Source organism: Eptesicus fuscus, chromosome 11 (genome assembly GCF_027574615.1).
Source record: "Eptesicus fuscus isolate TK198812 chromosome 11, DD_ASM_mEF_20220401, whole genome shotgun sequence".
In the NCBI taxonomy this organism is placed as follows: domain Eukaryota; kingdom Metazoa; phylum Chordata; class Mammalia; order Chiroptera; family Vespertilionidae; genus Eptesicus; species Eptesicus fuscus.
In genome coordinates this window covers 78,883,234-78,902,578 of record NC_072483.1, presented here as the reverse complement: position 1 = coordinate 78,902,578, position 19,345 = coordinate 78,883,234, and the positions used below count along the sequence as shown (strand labels likewise).

At 40.2% G+C, this 19,345-nt stretch overlaps 1 protein-coding gene across 1 annotated transcript; it reads left to right on the top strand.

Moving 5' to 3' along the window:
* The first annotated feature begins 2,224 nt into the window (after positions 1-2,224).
* Positions 2,225-19,284, top strand: RPE (ribulose-5-phosphate-3-epimerase). Its single transcript, XM_008145212.3, has 6 exons — positions 2,225-2,372; positions 9,237-9,316; positions 13,925-14,064; positions 14,458-14,592; positions 15,140-15,226; positions 17,557-19,284. Exons 1-6 carry the CDS (start codon positions 2,251-2,253, stop codon positions 17,677-17,679), a joined length of 687 nt encoding a protein of 228 aa, XP_008143434.1. The 5' UTR covers positions 2,225-2,250; the 3' UTR covers positions 17,680-19,284.
* Positions 19,285-19,345: the final 61 nt, after the last annotated feature.

Below are 19,345 nucleotides of genomic sequence, written 5' to 3'. Positions count from 1 at the left end.
TAAATCTAAAAACACTTACAATGACTGATTGTTTCATTTCTCATTTCTTAACGTAGGGAATAGTTTAACTCATTCAGGAAAGTATTCCTTTTGGACCCCTGGTGTGTGCCTTGATATCTTTCCTCAATCCCCTAGTCTGGCCTGAGGTCATCCTTCAGTTAGACACATCCAATTCCTCCCCAACCCCAACTGTGCTCCATTCTACTAATATATTCTACCCTAACTTTCAAAGTAAAGCAGAATGGGCATATTGGGAGACAGATGCCCCCGCTTGACTTCTTTGCCCGGGTTATAACCTGGAATGACTGGTAGATTTCCCAGGAGGAATGTTAAGGACCTGGTTGTCCTCTGAATGTGGCCAGAACCATCATGGGGTTCAAGTTACTACCAGTCTGCCTTTTATACAGAGTACAAAGTGCCCTATCCTTACCCTCTAAGGTATGTTCTTGCTAAATTCAATTTTTTCCTCACATGGTTGGTATTTTCTGACCCAAAGACTCTAGACACATTTGGCAGAAGAATAAACACTCATACCTCTCTTCAATTGTGTCTGAACAGTAAATAAATGGATTATAATCTGTCAATGAGCATTCCTGAGAGGGAAAAAAACCAAGAAGATAAGAGGGATGAGGACAAGAAGCAGAGAAGGAGAGCAGTAATAATAACCACCATTGTTTAGTTCTGGGCATAATGTGCTGGGCACATCACCAGGATTTGCTTATTTAACCCTCACAACACTGGACACTGTCTTAACAGATGAGAAAACAATGAAGCAGGGAGAAGTGACTTTCCAGGTCATTGTGGACTCAGAGAAGAAAGATTTATTTGATGTGAACCCCTAGGAGAAATTTATCTGCTGAGATGGACTCCCTGTGGTCAACTGAGGGCCCAAATTTTGCATTTTATTTTTAAATTAGTTTACTTTCAATATTATTTTGTGTTGGTTTCAGGTGAGCAGCATAGTGGCTAGACAATCCTATACTGTACAAAGTGTTCTCCCCAATATTTACAGTACCCACTTGGCACCATACATAGTTATTGCAATATTATTGACTATATTTCCTGTGCTATACTTTACATCCCTGTGGGCATTTTGCAACTACCAATTTCTACCTCCTAATTCCTTCGCCTCCTCCACCCAGTCCCCCAACCCCTTCCCCTCTGCCAAACACCAGTCTACTCTGTGTCTATGAGTCTGTTTCAATTTTGTTTGTTCATTTCTCTTGTTCTTTCGATTTCACATATAAGTGAAATCACATGGTATGTGCAACACCATGGATGGACTTAGAGGGTGTTATGCTCAGTGAATAAGTCAGTCAAATAATAAGAGCCTAGTGGCCATTTGCCGACAGGGGGTTCTCATATACGCTGTGCCAGGAAGAACCACAGAGGAATTCTAAGCTTCCTGCTCTATGCCCTGCTCATTGACTCCCACTGAGTCAACTACCATAAGAGGTTTCATTTGCCACCAATGGACTAAGACCAGCCCAGTCAGATCAGAACTGCCCCCATAACGACCAATCAGGATGCATAATGCTGACCAATCAGGGCTCCACGATTCAGACCAATCAGATGTGTACGATTTGGGGTACCTCGTTTACATAAAATGGACCTACTTGAAAACTTGAGCAGGGACTTTCCTCATAGACAGCAGTTTCCCCTTTGTCTCAGGGGAACACAGTTCAGGTTTTACCAGGGTCTGTATCTCCTACAGCTGCTGTTGCTCAAATACATGCTTTTTAATCCTTATTATAGTCTAAAATTAATTTTGGGTTACCTCACCCAGCCAGTGTCTAATAGAGCTATGATTCCGCCCTAAAGCTGACTCCTTCAGCTTTTAGGACCAGTTCAAGGAGAGAGAAATAAGGAAGAAGTAAGTGGTTTTTGCTTTGTGTTTATTAAGGGTGACAGGGGATGGAAAGGAAAGGCACACAAATGATGGAGAAACAGATAGTACAGCAAGGAGGAAAAGAAACTACAGGAAGGTAAGGTGTTAAAAGATGAAGAAACTCGAGTTGTGAGAGGACCAGAGCCGGTTTTTAAAAAGGAAGGTCAGAGGCCGGGGGCCTTCATGCGAGGCCCCGCCCCCCACCGGGAGGCGGGACTTCCTCCTCCCGGGCCGCTGCTTCCGGCGGAGCCCGGAAGACTCTGAGGGGGGAAGAGGCAGCGTCAGAACGGCGCAGCCAATCGGAGCGACGCCTTGGCCTTGCCCGGGACTCGTGAGGTAACTTGCTCTTGGGAACCAGCACCATGGCGTCGGGCTGCAAGGTTGGGCCGTCCATCCTCAACAGCGATCTGGCCAATTTGGGCGCCGAGTGCCTCCGAATGCTGGACTCCGGGGCCGACTATCTGCACCTGGATGTAATGGACGGGTAACTCCGCGGGGCTCGGGTCCGGCTGGCCGCGCGGGCGGGGTGGGCGCGCCTGGATGGAGAGAGCCTGTTGGGTGCGCGGCGCCCCAGTACCGCGGAGCGCGTCGCTCCGAGCGCGGTCACCAGCAGGGGGCCGGGCTGGGGGCCCCAGGCCCTGCCGGGAGCGGAGCGGAGCTGAGGCGGCGTCCGGGCCTCTCTTCCCCCGCTCCCGGCGTAGCGAGTGGTCGTCTAGCCCTCAGCAACCCGGAAGCGACTTCAGTCTCCAGGACGCCTCTCTCATTTTCGGTGAGGGAAACTGAGGCCCGAGGGGATAGGCATGACTTGCCCAAGGTCATATAATGTAGGGAGTTGGTGGCCAAGCCGGGGTCTCCCCACCTGGGCACCTGGGGGCCCCTCCCCGGACTCGCCCTTTCACCTCGTTGAGCTGGTGTCATTGGCGTGAGAAAAAATGCGAGTCATCGTGGAACCTGCCGCCCAGTCATCGTCGGGAGAGGAAACGAGGTGGGACGGGTTCACGTTCACGGCGCCCGGCCGGTCGTAGATTCGTAAGGGTTGGTGGGATCATGGTTCGAATTGTGGTTTTGCTGGCTGCCTTCGGGGACCCTGCTCTCCGGGGAGTCCGTTTTTGTGTTTTGGCTTTTTTTTTTGCTTTTTGTTTTGTAAGTCTTATTTAAGCGCTGTGATTGCAGCACCTGATACTGTTTGGAACCAGGATGATGCTAGTGTCTTAATTTGATTATAAAACGAGGACCGAACCTGGGGAAAGCGGTAAGACGCTCTCCAGTTGCAACTTGGATCTGCGTGGGTTTGCCAAGCAGTTTTCCGAGCCCCGCGGATGACTGGCCCTAAAATCCTCACAGCCTTCACCCAGGGCTGGGGTAGGACGATGCCTTTACTTCAAAGGGGTAAGATCTCTGCGTGCCCTCCTGCACCTTGGCAAGTTGTGTTATTTACAAAAGAGGATCCGTTACTTCTCTGTGTAACGCCGCTCCTCTTATAATTGAGTTTTGTCTTCCTTTGCGTGGTTAAATCCGTGGCTTCTCTTTTTCCTTCCACTCCGTTACCTTACAGGTTTGACCACCTGATAATGGCAAAATCTTGACCTTCGAGTGCTCCGGAATTCTAGGCAAAGAGTGTTAAGAAAATTAGTACATATTACCTCTCACAAAAGCTTGATTTTTTTTTTTTTAGTTTGCTATCGTATGTCGTTCTACTTCTGTACTTTTTTTTGGACAGCTGTGCTTGGAAGCCCTGAACTTTCACAGGTGATATCACTGAACGGAGTGTGGACGGCAGCGATGGGTAGCTAACATTTTTGTGTCAGAGACACCCAGGCCTTTCAGGATGGAACAGGCTACATGGCTATGTACTAGGATGTAGTCTGTCAGACACAGAGAACAGTTTGGCTTTACGTAAGTCGTGCTCACCGAAACTGGGAATATTAATGATAACAATAGCTCCTAGCTATTTCTGTCCCAGTGCTTTTTGTGAATTAACTCACACCCCTTGGAGAGGTGGGTGCTGTCCTGAGCACCAGCTTTTGACGGTGAGGAGTCACATGCAAAGAGATGAAGTCCCTCTCAGGGGTTTCCTAGCTAGGAAATGGTGGAGCCAGGGTGGGAAGCATGCAACAGCTGTGTTGTCTCAGAAATACATGTCCTCTGTGGGTAGTGGGCTTACAGAGAATGACTGAGACATTCTCTGTCCTTACAGAGCAACTAATATCTTACACACTATTTTTGTTCCTATTTCATATCTCTGCTGCTACACTGTAAGCTCCCTGATAACAGAATCTGTCTTTCTCGCTCTGCTCTATTCTCTGCGGGTAAAGCACCATGGCAAGCTTAGTTATAGTTGATCCAATAAATGAAAGGCTGTATCATAATCCCAAGATTAAGATGAAAGTATTTGTTTTTTATTGACCCATCTCCCCCTCTGCAAGAAACATCTTAGTACGGAAGAACTAAATTCTGCATACACCACTTAAAAACCCTTTCCCTTTTAAGCTTCACCCCTTTTTGAGCTAACAGCTACTATTCCTATTACCCTATTACAAAGGAGGAAACCGGTTTAAGCAGGTTCAGCCCCTTCCTGGCTGTCCCACCAGAAGAGGTAAAGCCAGGCTGAGCTGCAGTGTCCCCTAGGCCGGGGGGCATGAAAGGGGAGGAGGGAGAGGGTGGAGGTGGACTCCTTTCCCCAGGGTTTACCTTCCCTCCAGCTACTGTTTCCATGCTTTTCTCTCCTGGCTCCCTTTGAAAATCTCCAACATTACATTGAGTTTGGGTGTGTTTGTTCTTTTCTCGTCCCCCCACTCTCCCACTAAGACTCCATTTCTCTTCTGATTAAAACTGAATGTCTTCATCTTGAAAGTCAGAAACAAGTTCTGGAAACCCTGTGGGAGGTGGGGCACTGGTGTGGTTAGATATTTGAAATAAAGGACAAGAGGAAAAGAAAGTTAGAACACGTATAAATGCATCATGACAGGACAGTAACTGGAAATGTGTTGGTCCTATGTGTGGAAACAGACCAAATAAGCAATTTCTTTTTCTTTTCTTTCTTCTTTTTTTTTTTCTTTTTTTTTTTTTGTTAATCCTCATTTGAGGATACTTTCCCATTGATCTCTTAGAGAGAGGGAAAGACAGAAACATCGATGTGAGAGAAACACATCGATTGTTGCCTCCTGCATGTGCCCCGACCAGGGCCCTGGGCCACAGAGGAGCCTGCAACCAAGGTACATGCCCTTGACCTGAATCGAACCCAGGACCCTTTGGTCCGCAGACTGATGCTCTATCCACTGAGCAAAACCGGCTAGGTTGCAAATAAGCAATTTTTAAGTTAATTACCAGAATTTAAAATTGGGGAGGTTTCATATTAATACCAATAATCTGACTTTTGAAAAGCATCCAGAGGTTTGCCAGTACTGGTCCAGTCTCACAAGGCCCCAATAGGCTGGAGAGGAATGGCAGCCACTATTAGCCAGGCCAGATGTTCTTTATTCACTGTTTTGCTTCTCCATGTTACCTGCTGGTCCTTGTAAGCACATGAGTTTGTGATTCCTGGTTCACAGGAATTGTTTTCTGGTTACAGTCTTTCGACGTTTTATATCAAAGTTAGTCCGTCTCTTATCATCTTTGCCTTTTTGAGAGATCTGGTAAAGGCTTGATATGTCTAAAATATATTGCATGACAATTGTAAACAAAGCTTAGGGTTGATGGAACATGATGAGAATTAAAATAATTGTATCCTGTGTTGTAGTAAATATAGTTTAATTTCAGTAGTTTTCTGGGGGAAAAGACTTTTTTATTGAAAAAAAAATTTTTTTTTTTTTTTTGCAAACTTTACTCCCAAAAGTACCCTAAAGGAAAAAAAGTCGGTAATGTAATAATGAAGCAGACTTTCTTGATAAACTTTTTCTTCATTAAAGTGAAATATTTTAGTGTTTTCCAAGCTGGTCTGATAAGAGCCCCCTGAGCACTTAAGAATTCAGATTCCCAGCCCCTCTTTGGTGTCAGTAGGCTTGGAATAGAGCCTGTAAATCCTTCTATTGTAAGTGTTCACCTGGTTACTGTTGTCAAGCAAATTTTGGTCACCCTGAATTCATGTTTGCGTTTGTAGCCTTTTTATTGTTATGGTTTAGGTATAAGCCTTTGGTTTCTTGGGGTATTGGTGCATTTTTGTTCTCCCAGTGTACTTGGTGAACGTGGTGCATTTAATTGATCTTCAGTAGCACAATTTATCATATAATTTGGGCGTCAGTAGTTTTATACAGTCTGCTTCTGTTTCTCAATGAAGTAAAAGTATATTTATATTTGTCCCAGTCTCATGTTTTCTCAAGATGTGATGATGCTTATTTTCATGATAAATGAAACCTAAATTTGAGACAACAAACGTACAGGCATACCTCGGAGATACTGAGTTCCACTCCAGGCATCTGTAATAAAGTGAGGATTGCAATAAAGTGAGTCCTCGTTATCTTTTTACTGGTGGGGGGTCTTGCCTTCAGTTTGTGTAAAAAACACCACCAACAAAAAACACACCTGTGAAGTGCAATAAAACTAGGTATGCCTGTACTTTCAAGGCCAGACAGCAAATTAAAAAAAACAGTAAACGAAATACAAATCTGTCAGTTCCAGAGTTGTATAATATTCATTAAGCCTCACTGCCTCCTTCTCTAACCTTTACTTCCAAGTTGTAAGTAATCATGATAATCCTCTTAGGAATAACCTAGCAATCATTGCTCTTAGGCAAATGTTAGATGACTTCCTAAATGCTAAAACCCCAACCTCCAAGGACCAAGGTGAAAGTGTCTGTACCCATCCATCTCACAGGCTCCTCCCAGGTGTGTCCTGAATCCTGACCTCTCCCTCTTAACTCTCCTCACCTGGACTTGCTTTTTCTGTTCCTTATTAGTGTGTTGGTGGAGGGGCAGGTGAGACTGTAAAGAGCTTGAACTTTGGAGCCAGGTTGCCTGCATTTAACGCTTGCCTCCAGCACTACCTGGTTGTGTGACCTTGGGCCTCTTTTCCTCATCTATAAAATACAGATAACGTCGTATCTACCTCATAGACTTGTAAGTTTTAATGAGTTAACATATGGAAAGTGCTTAGAATGGTGCCTGGTCCATATAAGTTTAAACTGTTAAAATCTCACTTTAACACTCATTCAGCCTGTCATCCAAGCTTAAAATCTTAACCATGGTGTATTCTCTCCACCACACTCGCATCTTACCGGTTAAATCCTTTACCTGTCTTTGTTTTTATTATTTTCCTTGCCATCTGCCAACACCTATTACCTCCCTTCTTCCAATTTACTGCCCAGTCCCTTCCTACTTTATTATTTGCATCTTATTTTTTATTTGCTTTTTATTTTAAAACCTCATTTCATATTTACAGCAGGATGAAATCTAAACACTGAGCCAGCATTTGATGCCTTTTTCACACTAACCAATCTGGGCGACACCATTTTCCTCCTTCTTTGAGCATAACTTGTTTATTTCTGCCTTTGCTTCTTTTATTTTCCCACCTTTAAAATTCTGTTTTGTAAATCTCATGATCTTCCCCCCTCTTGTAAAATGCTATACTCCTTGCCTCTGGAACCGGTTTTACCTCATATTTGTCTACTTGTTATTGTTTAGCTTTTCTTGCAATCCTCATATAGGGTAATACCTATTACTTTTAACAAATGAAGCCTATATTCCAGTGGCTTAACATTATAAAGTTTATTTCTCATTCATGTAACAATTCAGTGTGAATGTCCTTCAATGATAAAGTTCAGTGGCATAGACTTTTTAAAAAAATATTTATTGTTGAAGTGTTACATATATTCCTTTATTCCCCCATTGCCTCCTTCTAGCCCACCCCTGCTCCCCTGTGTCCATGGGTTATGCATATATGGATTACAAGTTCTTTGATTGATCTCTTCCCACCCACCCCCACCTTCCCACTGAGATTGGACAGTCTGTTCCAAGAGCCGGCCATAGACTGTTTATCCCGTGGCTTTGTTATTCCTTAAGGGCTTCTTTATTGGCAGAAGGGTAAAATGAGCACAGAAAAAGAATACTATTTGACCTATTGGTCTCTGCAGTGACACACATAACTTAAAGTCACAGTCCACTGGTGAAGACTAGTCATATGGGCCCCCTGGATGTAAAGGGAGTTGGGAAATGTGGTCCTTGGTTGTCTGCATTGGCTTCCTATCGACTATACAATAACAGTAGGTCGTGAATTCTGGTGAGTTATTAGGCATCTCTTGCCAATGAGATAGTAGCATTTTCTGGGCTAGGCAGGGACTCTTACATGTATTTTTTATAAAATACAGTCCTCTAAAGCAACCAGAATGGTGCTTAATAGAACTTGAGGACTAACAGGAGTAGGAGGACGGTTAAGTACTTTGTGTCTGATACTTGGAAAACTGAATTTGACTCTTGCCCCACAAATAATTAATTGGTTGACTTAAGGAAGTTATTTATTCTATGTTCTTCATATAATAACCGGTTTACTTCATAAGGCTGAAAGTTTAAATAAACTGTCATTTAATGCCCTGTGGTCTAGGATATGAAAGATCCATATTACAGTCCAGAACTTTCTAACTAGTACAGAGGGACTTCTTTCTTGAACATCTCCCATCTGGAACAATTTCTCCACCTGACAACCCTTTCCTGCTGATACCTGTATGATCAGTCATGCATATCAGGTGACAAACAAAGGAAAGAATGGGCAAATGTGAGTCAGTTTACCACTGTTAAAATCTCAGGATATTATGCTGTGAATATTTTCATGTTTTTTTGCTTTTGTTGCTGCTTATAATTATTGCTAGATGTTCATTTTTTTACTGTATATTTTCTTTCCTTTTTGATAAATTTACATTTAATGTCCTTTTTGTTTTTAAAGTGTTTATTTATAGGTTAAACAGTACAATAGACATGTACTGTATATAAGAAAGGTTAAAACGGAATCATTTGGCATCTGGAACGGATTAATTCAATTTACATTATTTCTAATGGGAAAAAATGACTCAGTTTTCGAACAGCCTTCAAGAATGAATTAAGTTCGAGAAATGAGTTTCCACTGTATATGACTTGGGCAAGTCATATAACTTCTGGGTTTTGATTTTGTCATCTTTCTAGTTCTACCCGTCAGGGATTATGAATTACAGAGTTAAATCATGTGATTATTATGATTTGTGCAAATATCAAGGAGATACGACTTTGTAAATCCAAAATTATCCAGATAATTTTAGTATTGTTTAATACTGATGACGTTAAGTATTAAATTGAAAAATAGTATAATCACAGACATTCCCCTCCACCCCCAGCAGCATACATATTGAAAATATTTTCAGAGTAAGATTTTGTTTGTCTTGTAGGCATTTTGTTCCCAACATCACCTTTGGTCACCCTGTGGTAGAAAGCCTCCGAAAGCAGCTAGGCCAGGACCCTTTCTTTGGTAAGTGGGTGTTACGCCATCTGAAGCTGGATGTGTTGCTCAAGTAAAGGAAAAGGTGGTTGATTTCTCAACTTTCAATTTCATCTAGAACCCCTTTTCCCCCTATCTCTGTGCTGGGGCTTCATTGGCTGCCTATAAAAAGCCAAACTCTTGCCTGTCTCAGGGCCTTGGGACTTTTGCTAATTTCTTGCCTGGAAAGCTATTCACTTGTCTAGGTCTGCCTCATCTTTCAGCCTTGAATCATTTCTCATTTCCTCAGAGAGGCCTTTCTAAGCACCTTATCTTAAGTTAACCCTTATCCAGTTATCATATCAACTTCTGGATATTCTTCTTAGAACTTCCTTTAATCTGAGGTTATTTTTATCAGACTGTAAATTCCTTGATTATAGAGATTTCCTAGAGCTAGCCTAGAAACAAGATTGGGGCTCAGTGTAATGTTAAATGAATTTATGAATTGATTGATTTTTATGGTCTAGAAATGGAGCCAATTATTTCATGCAAATTGAAGCTTTCTGCAAGTGGGGCCTATATATGTTCCTACTTCAATGCTGTAGGATATTGTGAATTAAGGTTTATAAGATCACACAGTAACCTAGAAGTTAGTACTTCTAATGGAAAATGAATTCAGCCCACATATTGTTGCTGCTCTTTTAAACTAAGCTAGCAGTGCCTCACTTGCCAAATCTCTTTACGTAAGTTTCTCAGTGGTATTGTAAGTTCTCAGCCACACGTGGCTAGTGACTACTATATTGTATAATACCACTATGGAACATTGCCATCGTTGTAGAAAGTGCTGTTGGACAGAGCCTCTCGGTAGTATCCATCCACTTTGAGTGAACCAAAGAAAATGTACATTATCACCTAATTTATGTGGCAAGAGGAAAACAGTGTTCCATCAACATGTTCACCGTTTTGCAATTTCCAAATAATGGAATTTTCCAATATAAATTTGTTCTTCTGACTATCAGAGGTGGATGAAATAAGTAGCCTTGTCTGTCCCCCCTATACAGTGGCCACAGAGTCCTGCTTCTGGCTTTGTGTATGGATTTTTAAAAATCTTTCCCCCTCCCCCCCCCTTTCTCTCCCTTTTATTTGGTCGCCTGGTGTCACTTCTCACTGCTGTTTGTGTCTCCTACTATCAGTGCTTCTCCTCTTACCAACCCTACTGCCACCACCACATACAATCTGCTTTTTCTTGTTTTAGTTTATTTGCTGATAAAGTCACAAATTAACCTTTCTAGAATTGGGTCTAAAATAAAGAGGAATGGACTGTGTGTGCTTTAATGTTACATTTTGTGATCTTTGCTTTTTTTTAATTAAGAAGTGTGTTTTTGTTCTTGGATCTTGGCTATTGGATAATTGATACGTGAATATATTCTAGGAACTAAACCACAAGTTGTATGTATAACTGCTAGAGTTCTTAACTGTTTAATCTTAGTCCTGGGTGTGAATAACCATTTAAAGAACAAAGTGGTAGGAAAAGTCTGTTTTTGCTATTATCCAGATCATTGGTCTTCAAGTTTGGTCTGAGGATCCATGGAAATCCCTTTCAGTTGGTGTATGAGGTCAAAACTATCTTTATATTACAGTATTATTTGCCATATTTGTACTGAGGATGCGGAAGCAATGGTGAGTTAGTCTGCTGCTGCCTTAGCTCAAATCAAGGCAGTGGTATTCAACTCTATAAGTAGTCATTAACATTCTTCATCGTGATGTGTTCATAGTATCTGTGATGAGGTAGTGCAAGTGATTAATTTTAGTAAATCTTGATCCTTGAATGCATATCTTTTTAATATTTTGTGTGACAAAGTAGAATGTACATACAAGGCACCTCTGCTGCATGCTGGAGTGTGATGGTTTTCTCAAGGAAAACCTCTTAGGCCATTGTTTCTGTTGTGACTGAACTATCTGCTTTTGTTATGAACACCATTTTCACTTGAAAGAACTGACAGATTGAACTGTGGTTATCAGACTTGTGTTTTTACTGACATTTAAAAAATAATAATAACTAAATTAGCCTGTCACTGCAAGGAAAAGACTGGATTAGCTTTTGTTGCTCCCTGATAAAGTTAGAGCTTGTAAGTGAAAATTAGAATTTTGATAAACATGTATCTGCTGCTATGAGCTTGACTAATTCCTACTACTAAGAGCTTTTCTGTAGTGATGAGATCTGTTGTGATGTAATAAATATGCTTTTTTATAGCATATAATGAAATGTATCTTACTTAGAAGATTTGTGTAATTCAGTGAACCAGTACTTATAATTTGAATGGTCAAATTATAAGATAGATTAACAGGTTTTAGTGCAACAAAGTAGAAAAGGTCACTGGTAGGGTTTACAAATTCCACATTTCAGCCAACCTTTTTAAAAGTACCACTTGCTTGCTGAGTTTTGATGTAGAAATAGAATATCCACACTTGTCTGAAAAGGCTATTAATGTACACCTCCCTTTCTTATGTACTTTTCTTCATATAAAACAACATATTGTAACAGAGTGAATGTAGAGCAGATGTAGGAATACAGATGTCTTCTGTTAAGTCAGATGTTAGAGGCTTGCAAAAATGTAAAATAACAACACTCTTACATTAACATCATAAATTTATTGCTTATTTTTTTTAATGAATTGATAAGTAGACATAAACATTTTCTTTTTTTTTTCTTTAATATATTTTTTATTGATTCCAGAGAGGAAGGAAGAGGGAGAGAGAGACAGAAACATCAATGATGAGAGAGAACCACCAATCGGCTGCCTCTTGCCACCCAGGCATGTGCCCTGACTGGGAATCAAACTGTGATGTTCTGGTTTTATAGGTCGAAGCTCAACCATTGAGCCACAGTGGCTGGTCAACATTTTTTAATTTGAATTTCTAATTCATTAAATACAGGTAAATACAACCCACATCAGCAGTGCTTTTTGGGGTCTTCAGTAATTTTAAGTGTAAAGGGAGCCTGATAATAGAACATTTGGGAACTGCTCATCTCGGTGTGTTTAACTACAGGCAGATTCACTGAACTGTTGAGTCCCTGAACGCTGGAGAGTCTCCAGTGAGCGCGGCTAGTGGTTACTGGATGGGAGAATGGAATGACATAGCAGTCTGGTAACTTAAGGAATGAGTAAACTAGATATTTTAAACCAGACTGAATTTTCCTATTTATAATACAGAGTAGTAAGAAATACCAAATAGAGTCTATCTTTTAAAAACAGTGTTTTATCTATTAAGATGTGTTCTGTCTTTCTTCCTTTTATTTAGAAATATAAACTTGAATCTTGGTGTCATTAGTCAGGTGGTATACTCTTCCTGACAGTTTTTCAAAGCCTTAGTGCATTTCATAATCTTACTTGAGTTCTGAAATACTAGAATTTTTTTCTTTAATAAGTTAAGCTATGTCAGAAATGTGCTTCCTTTAGCAAAACAAAAAACTCAAAAGTCTTCTCACTACCATCAATCCTGCACAGGGGTATGTATTTACTGTTTTCTTCTTCACAATGATTATTTCTTGATTTAGCAATCTGCCTTCTTCTTATTAAATGTTATTAAGTTACAAGTCAGGATGTTTAAGAAGGTCAGATCTGTTTTGCCTAATATAATATTAATATGATTCAAGCTTCAGAATTAGGATGCATGTCAGGCTTCTTTTAGTAACATGTCCTTCTCCCCTTCCAATTCATGCTTCCTCCTGCACTTTTGCCTCTCAGTTATTGGAGTTCTGTTCTGGTTACTCCAGCCCCAATCCTTGCACCCTTCTGCCTCTCCTTTCACTGTCCAAACTCAAATCCACAGCAACACCTGTTGGCTCTACGTTCAGGACATATCCAGGATCCCACCACTTCCCAATATCCTCAATTATTACAGTCATCTTTTCTCACCTGGGTTATTGCCTTGGCTTTCTAAGTCAGATCTTGTCACTTCCTCACTTAAAATCCAGTGGTGTTTTTCTCATCTCATTCAGAATAAAACCTAATGGCCTCCAGAGCTCAGTACTGTCTCCTCACCCCGTGCCTCTCTGACCTCATTTACTCTCCCCATTGCTCTACACCTGTCACACTGCCTTTGTTAATTGTCATCCTAGTGTGTATTGTATTTACTTATTTTTTTTATGGTTTCTCTCCCACTAAGAATGTAATCCTCATGACAGCATATTTTTGTTTGATGTTTTGCTCTATCCGTAGGGCCTTAAAATAGTTAATGGTGCAGTAAGTGCTCAATAAAATATTGGTGAAGAGAATCACTTAATTTAGCTTTCTTTTATAAATGAGGAAGCAAGTTTTCACAGATAATGACTTAAAAAAGGTCTTTTTGAGTCATATATACTAGATGACCTAGGTTTCCTGATTTCTAGTAATTACTTTTCATGTACAGCAACAGATGCTTATTGTGGAAAAATGTGTGTGTGTGTGTGTGTGTGTGTGTGTATGTGTGTGTTTAACCAAATCCTAATCTTCAGGATAAAAGGAGGCTATTAATACAGAAGTGTAATTATTTAATAATTATTGTGATGCCAGAAGAGTATGTATACCAAATGGGGAAAACTACAGGTTGGCTTCAGTAGTAGGAGGCAGGTATTTCCTTTCAGTAATATTTAGGAGATGTGTCTTTTCTTTCTAGACATGCACATGATGGTGTCGAGGCCGGAACAGTGGGTAAAGCCAATGGCGGTAGCGGGAGCTAATCAGTATACCTTTCATCTCGAGGCTACTGAGAACCCAGGGGCTTTGATTAAAGACATTCGGGAGAATGGGATGAAGGTGAGAAGTCAGCCATGACAGTAATGTTTTACACTACTCAAGCTCAGAGTTGGGAAGATTTGGTGGAAGGCATTTCTTACATTTCTAAGACCAGACTTAGGCAGCTATTCTTCATTTGGAAGCCAGTGTATTAAGTATAACTTGTTTTTTGTATAAGTATGATAATGTGTAATAATTCTTCTGAATATGACTGCTTTTTTAGAAACATTTACATTTAATAGCCTAGTTGACTTTTTAAATAATTATATAGTCTGAACAATTTACATATTCCATTTATGTATGTATTCTCCTTTTTTGAGACTAAGTATTTCTACTGGGCCTGATATGCCACAGTAATAAATATAATGTGGAAGTGATTGTTAATGTGATTTAGCACCTTTGTCTCTGTCACAGGTTGGTCTTGCCATCAAACCAGGAACTACAGTTGAGTATTTGGCACCGTGGGCTAATCAAATAGATATGGCCTTGGTTATGACAGTGGAACCTGGGTTTGGAGGGCAGAAATTCATGGAAGATATGATGCCAAAGGTAAAAGAAGGATTTGATTCTGGGGTGAGACTCTTATGGGTGCTCATTCAATAAATATATATAGAGTCACTTGTATATGCCCTGTTCTGAAGGTGGGGAGATGGAAATGCTACAGATTATTTAATACATTATGATAAATGCCGTAAAAGATTTAGGTCTGGAAATCAGAAAAGATACATTTTAATCTTGAAATTTTCTGCCAAAACCATTATTTCTATAGCCTTTAAAGCTTTGGGGAGTTTTCATTGAATATTGAGGATTTTGTCTTTTTACCATGAAGTATGTTTTCTGAAAAGCCATGACAAATTTAATGCCGTTTGCCAAAAAGAACAAAGCTTGCTTTTGGGAAACTTAATTTGTTTCAGTATATTAAAAGGGAAGTTTTCCCCAGTCACAGTTTGTATATTGTTATGAAATTACTGTGTGAGACATTTGGAGTCCTATTTTAGTGGGTGATATTGGCTGTTTGATGTTTTGTTTATTTGGTTGTGTCCCCATCCCCATCATATCTACTTTAGGAGTCACTTACTTCCTTGTGTATATCTAGGTTCACTGGTTGCGGACCCAGTTCCCATCTTTGGACATAGAGGTCGATGGTGGAGTAGGTCCTGACACTATCCATAAATGTGCAGAGGTGAGACTGTGCCTCAACTGTGACTCGGACCATTTTCCTCTCAAATGTTATGTCTAGGGCATTGTCTTGTGGGCCAAAGAGATTTCCTCTACATTTCCTAAGTTGCCTTTCTATCTTGGAAATGTTTGTGTGTGGTTGTTTTTTTTGTTTTGTTTTTGTATTTGTTAATCCTTACCTGAGGATATTTTTCCATTAATTTTTAGAGATAGTGGGAGGGAGAAGGAGAGAAAGAAATATTTATGTGAGACAGACACATCGATTGGTTGCCTCCTGCTTGCACTCCAACCAGGGCCGGGGAACCTGCAAAATATATATATATAAAATATATATATATATGGCTAATATGCTGTGTCTGACTGGTCGCTATGATGCGCACTGACCACCAGGGGGCAGACACTCAATGCAGGAGCTGCTGAGCTGCAGTGACTTGGCAGTGGCGGTTCTCGGGTGACTGACGCACCCTGAAACCAGAGAGGAGGGAGCCTGATTCCTTGCAGGGCTGTGCGATTCCACCTGCCATGTATTATGTTGTTGCTGGGGTACTGTCGGCCCCAAATCTGGTTTATTGCACACTTGCGTTTGCGTTCCACACCCTGTAGACAGCAACTTTGCAGAGTGCCCTCTCGCACGCTGGGACCTCTCGGGTGATGTCAGAGAGCTGGTTTTGGCCCGATCCCTGCAGGCCAGGGACCCCACTCATTCCACAGATGTCCTTCTAGTCACAACGTCACCCTAGGTGCAACCGGCCAGGGAGGGACCGCAGGAGGTTGGCTCCAGGGCGTGTCCGGCCCTTCTCGCCCCACCCTGCTGGCCACCTTCTAATTAATTTCCTTTCAGTGTGCATGAATCTGTGCACCAGGGCACTAGTAGGAAAATAAGGAGCAATAAGTGAATATTCTAAAATCACATAATCATTAAATAGTAAGTTTGGTTATCTCAGTAATGCTGAAGAAAGTTCCCTTTTGAAAAAGAATATACTGAATGCCAGACTTTAGAAGACATTAAGTTCCAGGGCCTTGGTTTAGTCATTTGTCCAAATAGAGAAAGAAAGCATACCTTCTTATAAAGGGAAAAAATTTGTTACTCTGTAGAACTTAGGTATTTTAATTACCAATTTGTCTCTTGTAAGAACTGACTAGAGCCATTTTTGTTGAAATTCTGGATCTGATCTCTGGACACCTCTAACCCTCTGTGTCGAACTGGAATGAGTTTTCTGAGTAGTTAGCTGAGCTGAGTTAGGATCCTGAGCTTCATTAAGAGGTGCCAGCCCTTCCCATAGCACTGCAGGTGATTGAAGTGGCCTGTTCTTACTGAACAGCCTTGTCTGATCTGCACTTCGTTTTTGTATAAATGCCGCACTTTTCTGCTTAGTACTTGTCACAAGCTGGGCTGTGCTAAGTATTTATGGAAGAGGAACTGCCCAAATGTTCAGTGAGCATATATGCTTTGACTCCCTGTGGAATTCATTTTTGCTAAACTCCTTGCCATTATGCTATTCCTGTTTACATTAAAAGATGTATTAAATTGTAGCACTGTAAAACTGATTATTTTTTTTCATTTTTATGAGGAATGTTCTTAGACGTGTAGTACACTGTATCACAGAGTGACAGCATCTCACTGGGAACATCTTCTTCAGCTTCAGTGGTTCCCCTTTCATTGGCAATGAATCACGTCATGGATTGGGTTTCCCTCCTCAAGTCAAATCCTAGGAAGCACAGAGCTAAATTTTGATTGGTATTATTTGCTTTCCTTTCTTTTTATTTTTATATTTAAGAACACCTTGAGATTCTTTAAGCCACCTTAAAACCATTTTGGCTGCAGTGAAGCCTGAGCGAGAAGACGTTTCATTCCTTCTGGCCTCAAAATGAGAAATTATTGAATGTTGCCATATTTTATCGATAGCTTCACATTTTAGCAACATTGTCCTCTCAGACTATCTACCAATTCATTTACATAATTCAAGATTAAAAGATAAGTTTTTTAGTAGCTATGGAGATATTGGTATATATTGGAAAAACCTTAATAGAGTTGAGGATTAAAGATAATTGTTAGCAGAGATGCAGTATAGCTTATTTAGAATTTATTACTTAAAAAGTCAATGATTTCTTAGAACATTTAAAAACAATTTCACAGCCTTATTTGTTAAGCATTTTAACTTTTTTCTTCGTTGAACCAGATTGAAATGTTTCAGTCTGTTCATCTCAAAGTGGCTTTTGTACAGTTTAAGTGCTGACTGACAGATGCAAGGATAGAAACTCGAGTCCAGGAATTCTGTTTTAGGCTTTTCTGTGTCTTTCTTAGAAGCATAATTAAGTGTTTACTTCTTCCAGGCAGGAGCTAACATGATTGTGTCTGGCAGTGCCATTATGAGGAGTGAAGACCCCAGATCTGTGATCAACCTGTTAAGAAATGTTTGCTCAGAAGCTGCTCAGAAACGTTCTCTTGATCGATGAAAGCACAAGGAGTCCAGTGTCTCTGCTCATGAAATGCTTTTCCTGGAGAACAAGAATATTGACTACCAAATCATATCACAGCTGAGGCAGTGCTGCTTTTCTGAGCAGTTCATTCCAGTGACTAACATCTGTTGTGCAGAATGTCCCAAGAGGTTAGAAATTTAGTGATGGGATTTAAAGATTAGTGGGGTGGAATGCCATTTTTACTGGAAGACTTGATTTTTATAAAGCGTAAAAATAGTTGTATTAAGGTTATAAATAGAAATGCGTCTTAATACCTAAGGAAGGCACATTAGCTACTATGAAAAATGTTTTTCTCCACTTCTAAAAAGAAATTTCTATTGTTTCTTGGCTGTTTTCCAAAAGCAAAGTAAGTTCTTATGTTTTTCCTGTTCCTTGTCATTTTTGGTTTGTCTATATGCGTTATGAGTAGAATAGAAATTAGGGAAAATCTATGGTTGGGATAGCATACTGTATTCTTGCTTCTAAAACATCTATTTTTTTACTTTGCACCTTATATTTGATATAAAAAAACAATGTATGAAGCCCAGGATTTTTAAGGTCTGTTGTAAAATACAAGCATAGATTTTATCAGGGTGTTTTGTTAGCTTTGCTGCAGGGACAGATGGATGATTCATTGATTTCCCCACCACCATCTCACCCTTAATCACACCGACCATTTTTAAGGATATGAGATAATGGGCTAGCTCTGAGCAGAAAGGAAAGAAAAGACTCAGTTTGGAAGTACGATTGAATTTACTCTTCCCCTTTCCAAATTTGACCTTAGCAAATCAAATCAACCAACATCTTTGAGCTTCTATTAACTGATTTATACATTGAGTTTAATTATAATAACAGAGCAGGGTTGTGTTGAGGATTAAAAAAGATACTCTTACATATGTAAAGCTTCCACCATTGTTCCTAGAACTGCCATAGAATTGAGAATGCTCAGTACAAAGTAGCTATCATTATCAAGTGTATGTTTTGTAGGTAATAAAGTACTTTGCTAATCTCATTAAATATTCGAATCACTCCTGTGAGTGGGAAGACAGGTTTTTTGGTCCCCATTTTTTGAAAATGAAGACACTAAAGCTCAGCAATAGGCTACAAGCATGGAAAGGACTCAGTAGGGCACAGGATTTCTGGTCTGTACTCTTTTTACAAATGGAGGCCTTGGGAGGTGGATTGGGCAAAGAAAGCTTCTTTCCTTAACATTGTCTTATTTCCAGTCTAACTTGACCCTGTAGCAGAACCAGATTGCTGAGGATATCCCAGAACTATGGATTTTGACACTAAAGGATATGTATTTTATTAATCTAAGAAAGACCAGGTAGGCTAAGAGATGGCAAGGTACAGAATCAATCCATAAACTAAATATTTATAATTGTGTCCTAAATCATACTTTGACAACAAATATGTCAGCCACTTTATTATCGCAAATACTCTTGCTATGTAATACGTATGGCAAGAAATGACAGGACCAGTGTCATTAAACTTCTTTAGACTACTGTGAATTTTAAGAAAAAAATAATTGAAAAATTAAGAACATGTATGGAATAGAGTTTGCTTGGTTTTATTCTACATTACAAGGTAAAAATTTATCTCTTAATGTGTACTTTGGCTTAGGAGGAAAATTTTGTGCCATGCGTAGGTGGCGTTTTATCAA

Bases quoted from the DNA above. Each gene is read 5' to 3' on its own strand.
- RPE (XM_008145212.3), top strand. From the start codon at position 2,251: ATGGCGTCGGGCTGCAAGGTTGGGCCGTCCATCCTCAACAGCGATCTG. The intron at 14,065-14,457 runs GTGAGAAGTCAG...TCTCTGTCACAG, and splicing joins TTCGGGAGAATGGGATGAAG to GTTGGTCTTGCCATCAAACC. The intron at 15,227-17,556 runs GTGAGACTGTGC...TACTTCTTCCAG, and splicing joins CTATCCATAAATGTGCAGAG to GCAGGAGCTAACATGATTGT.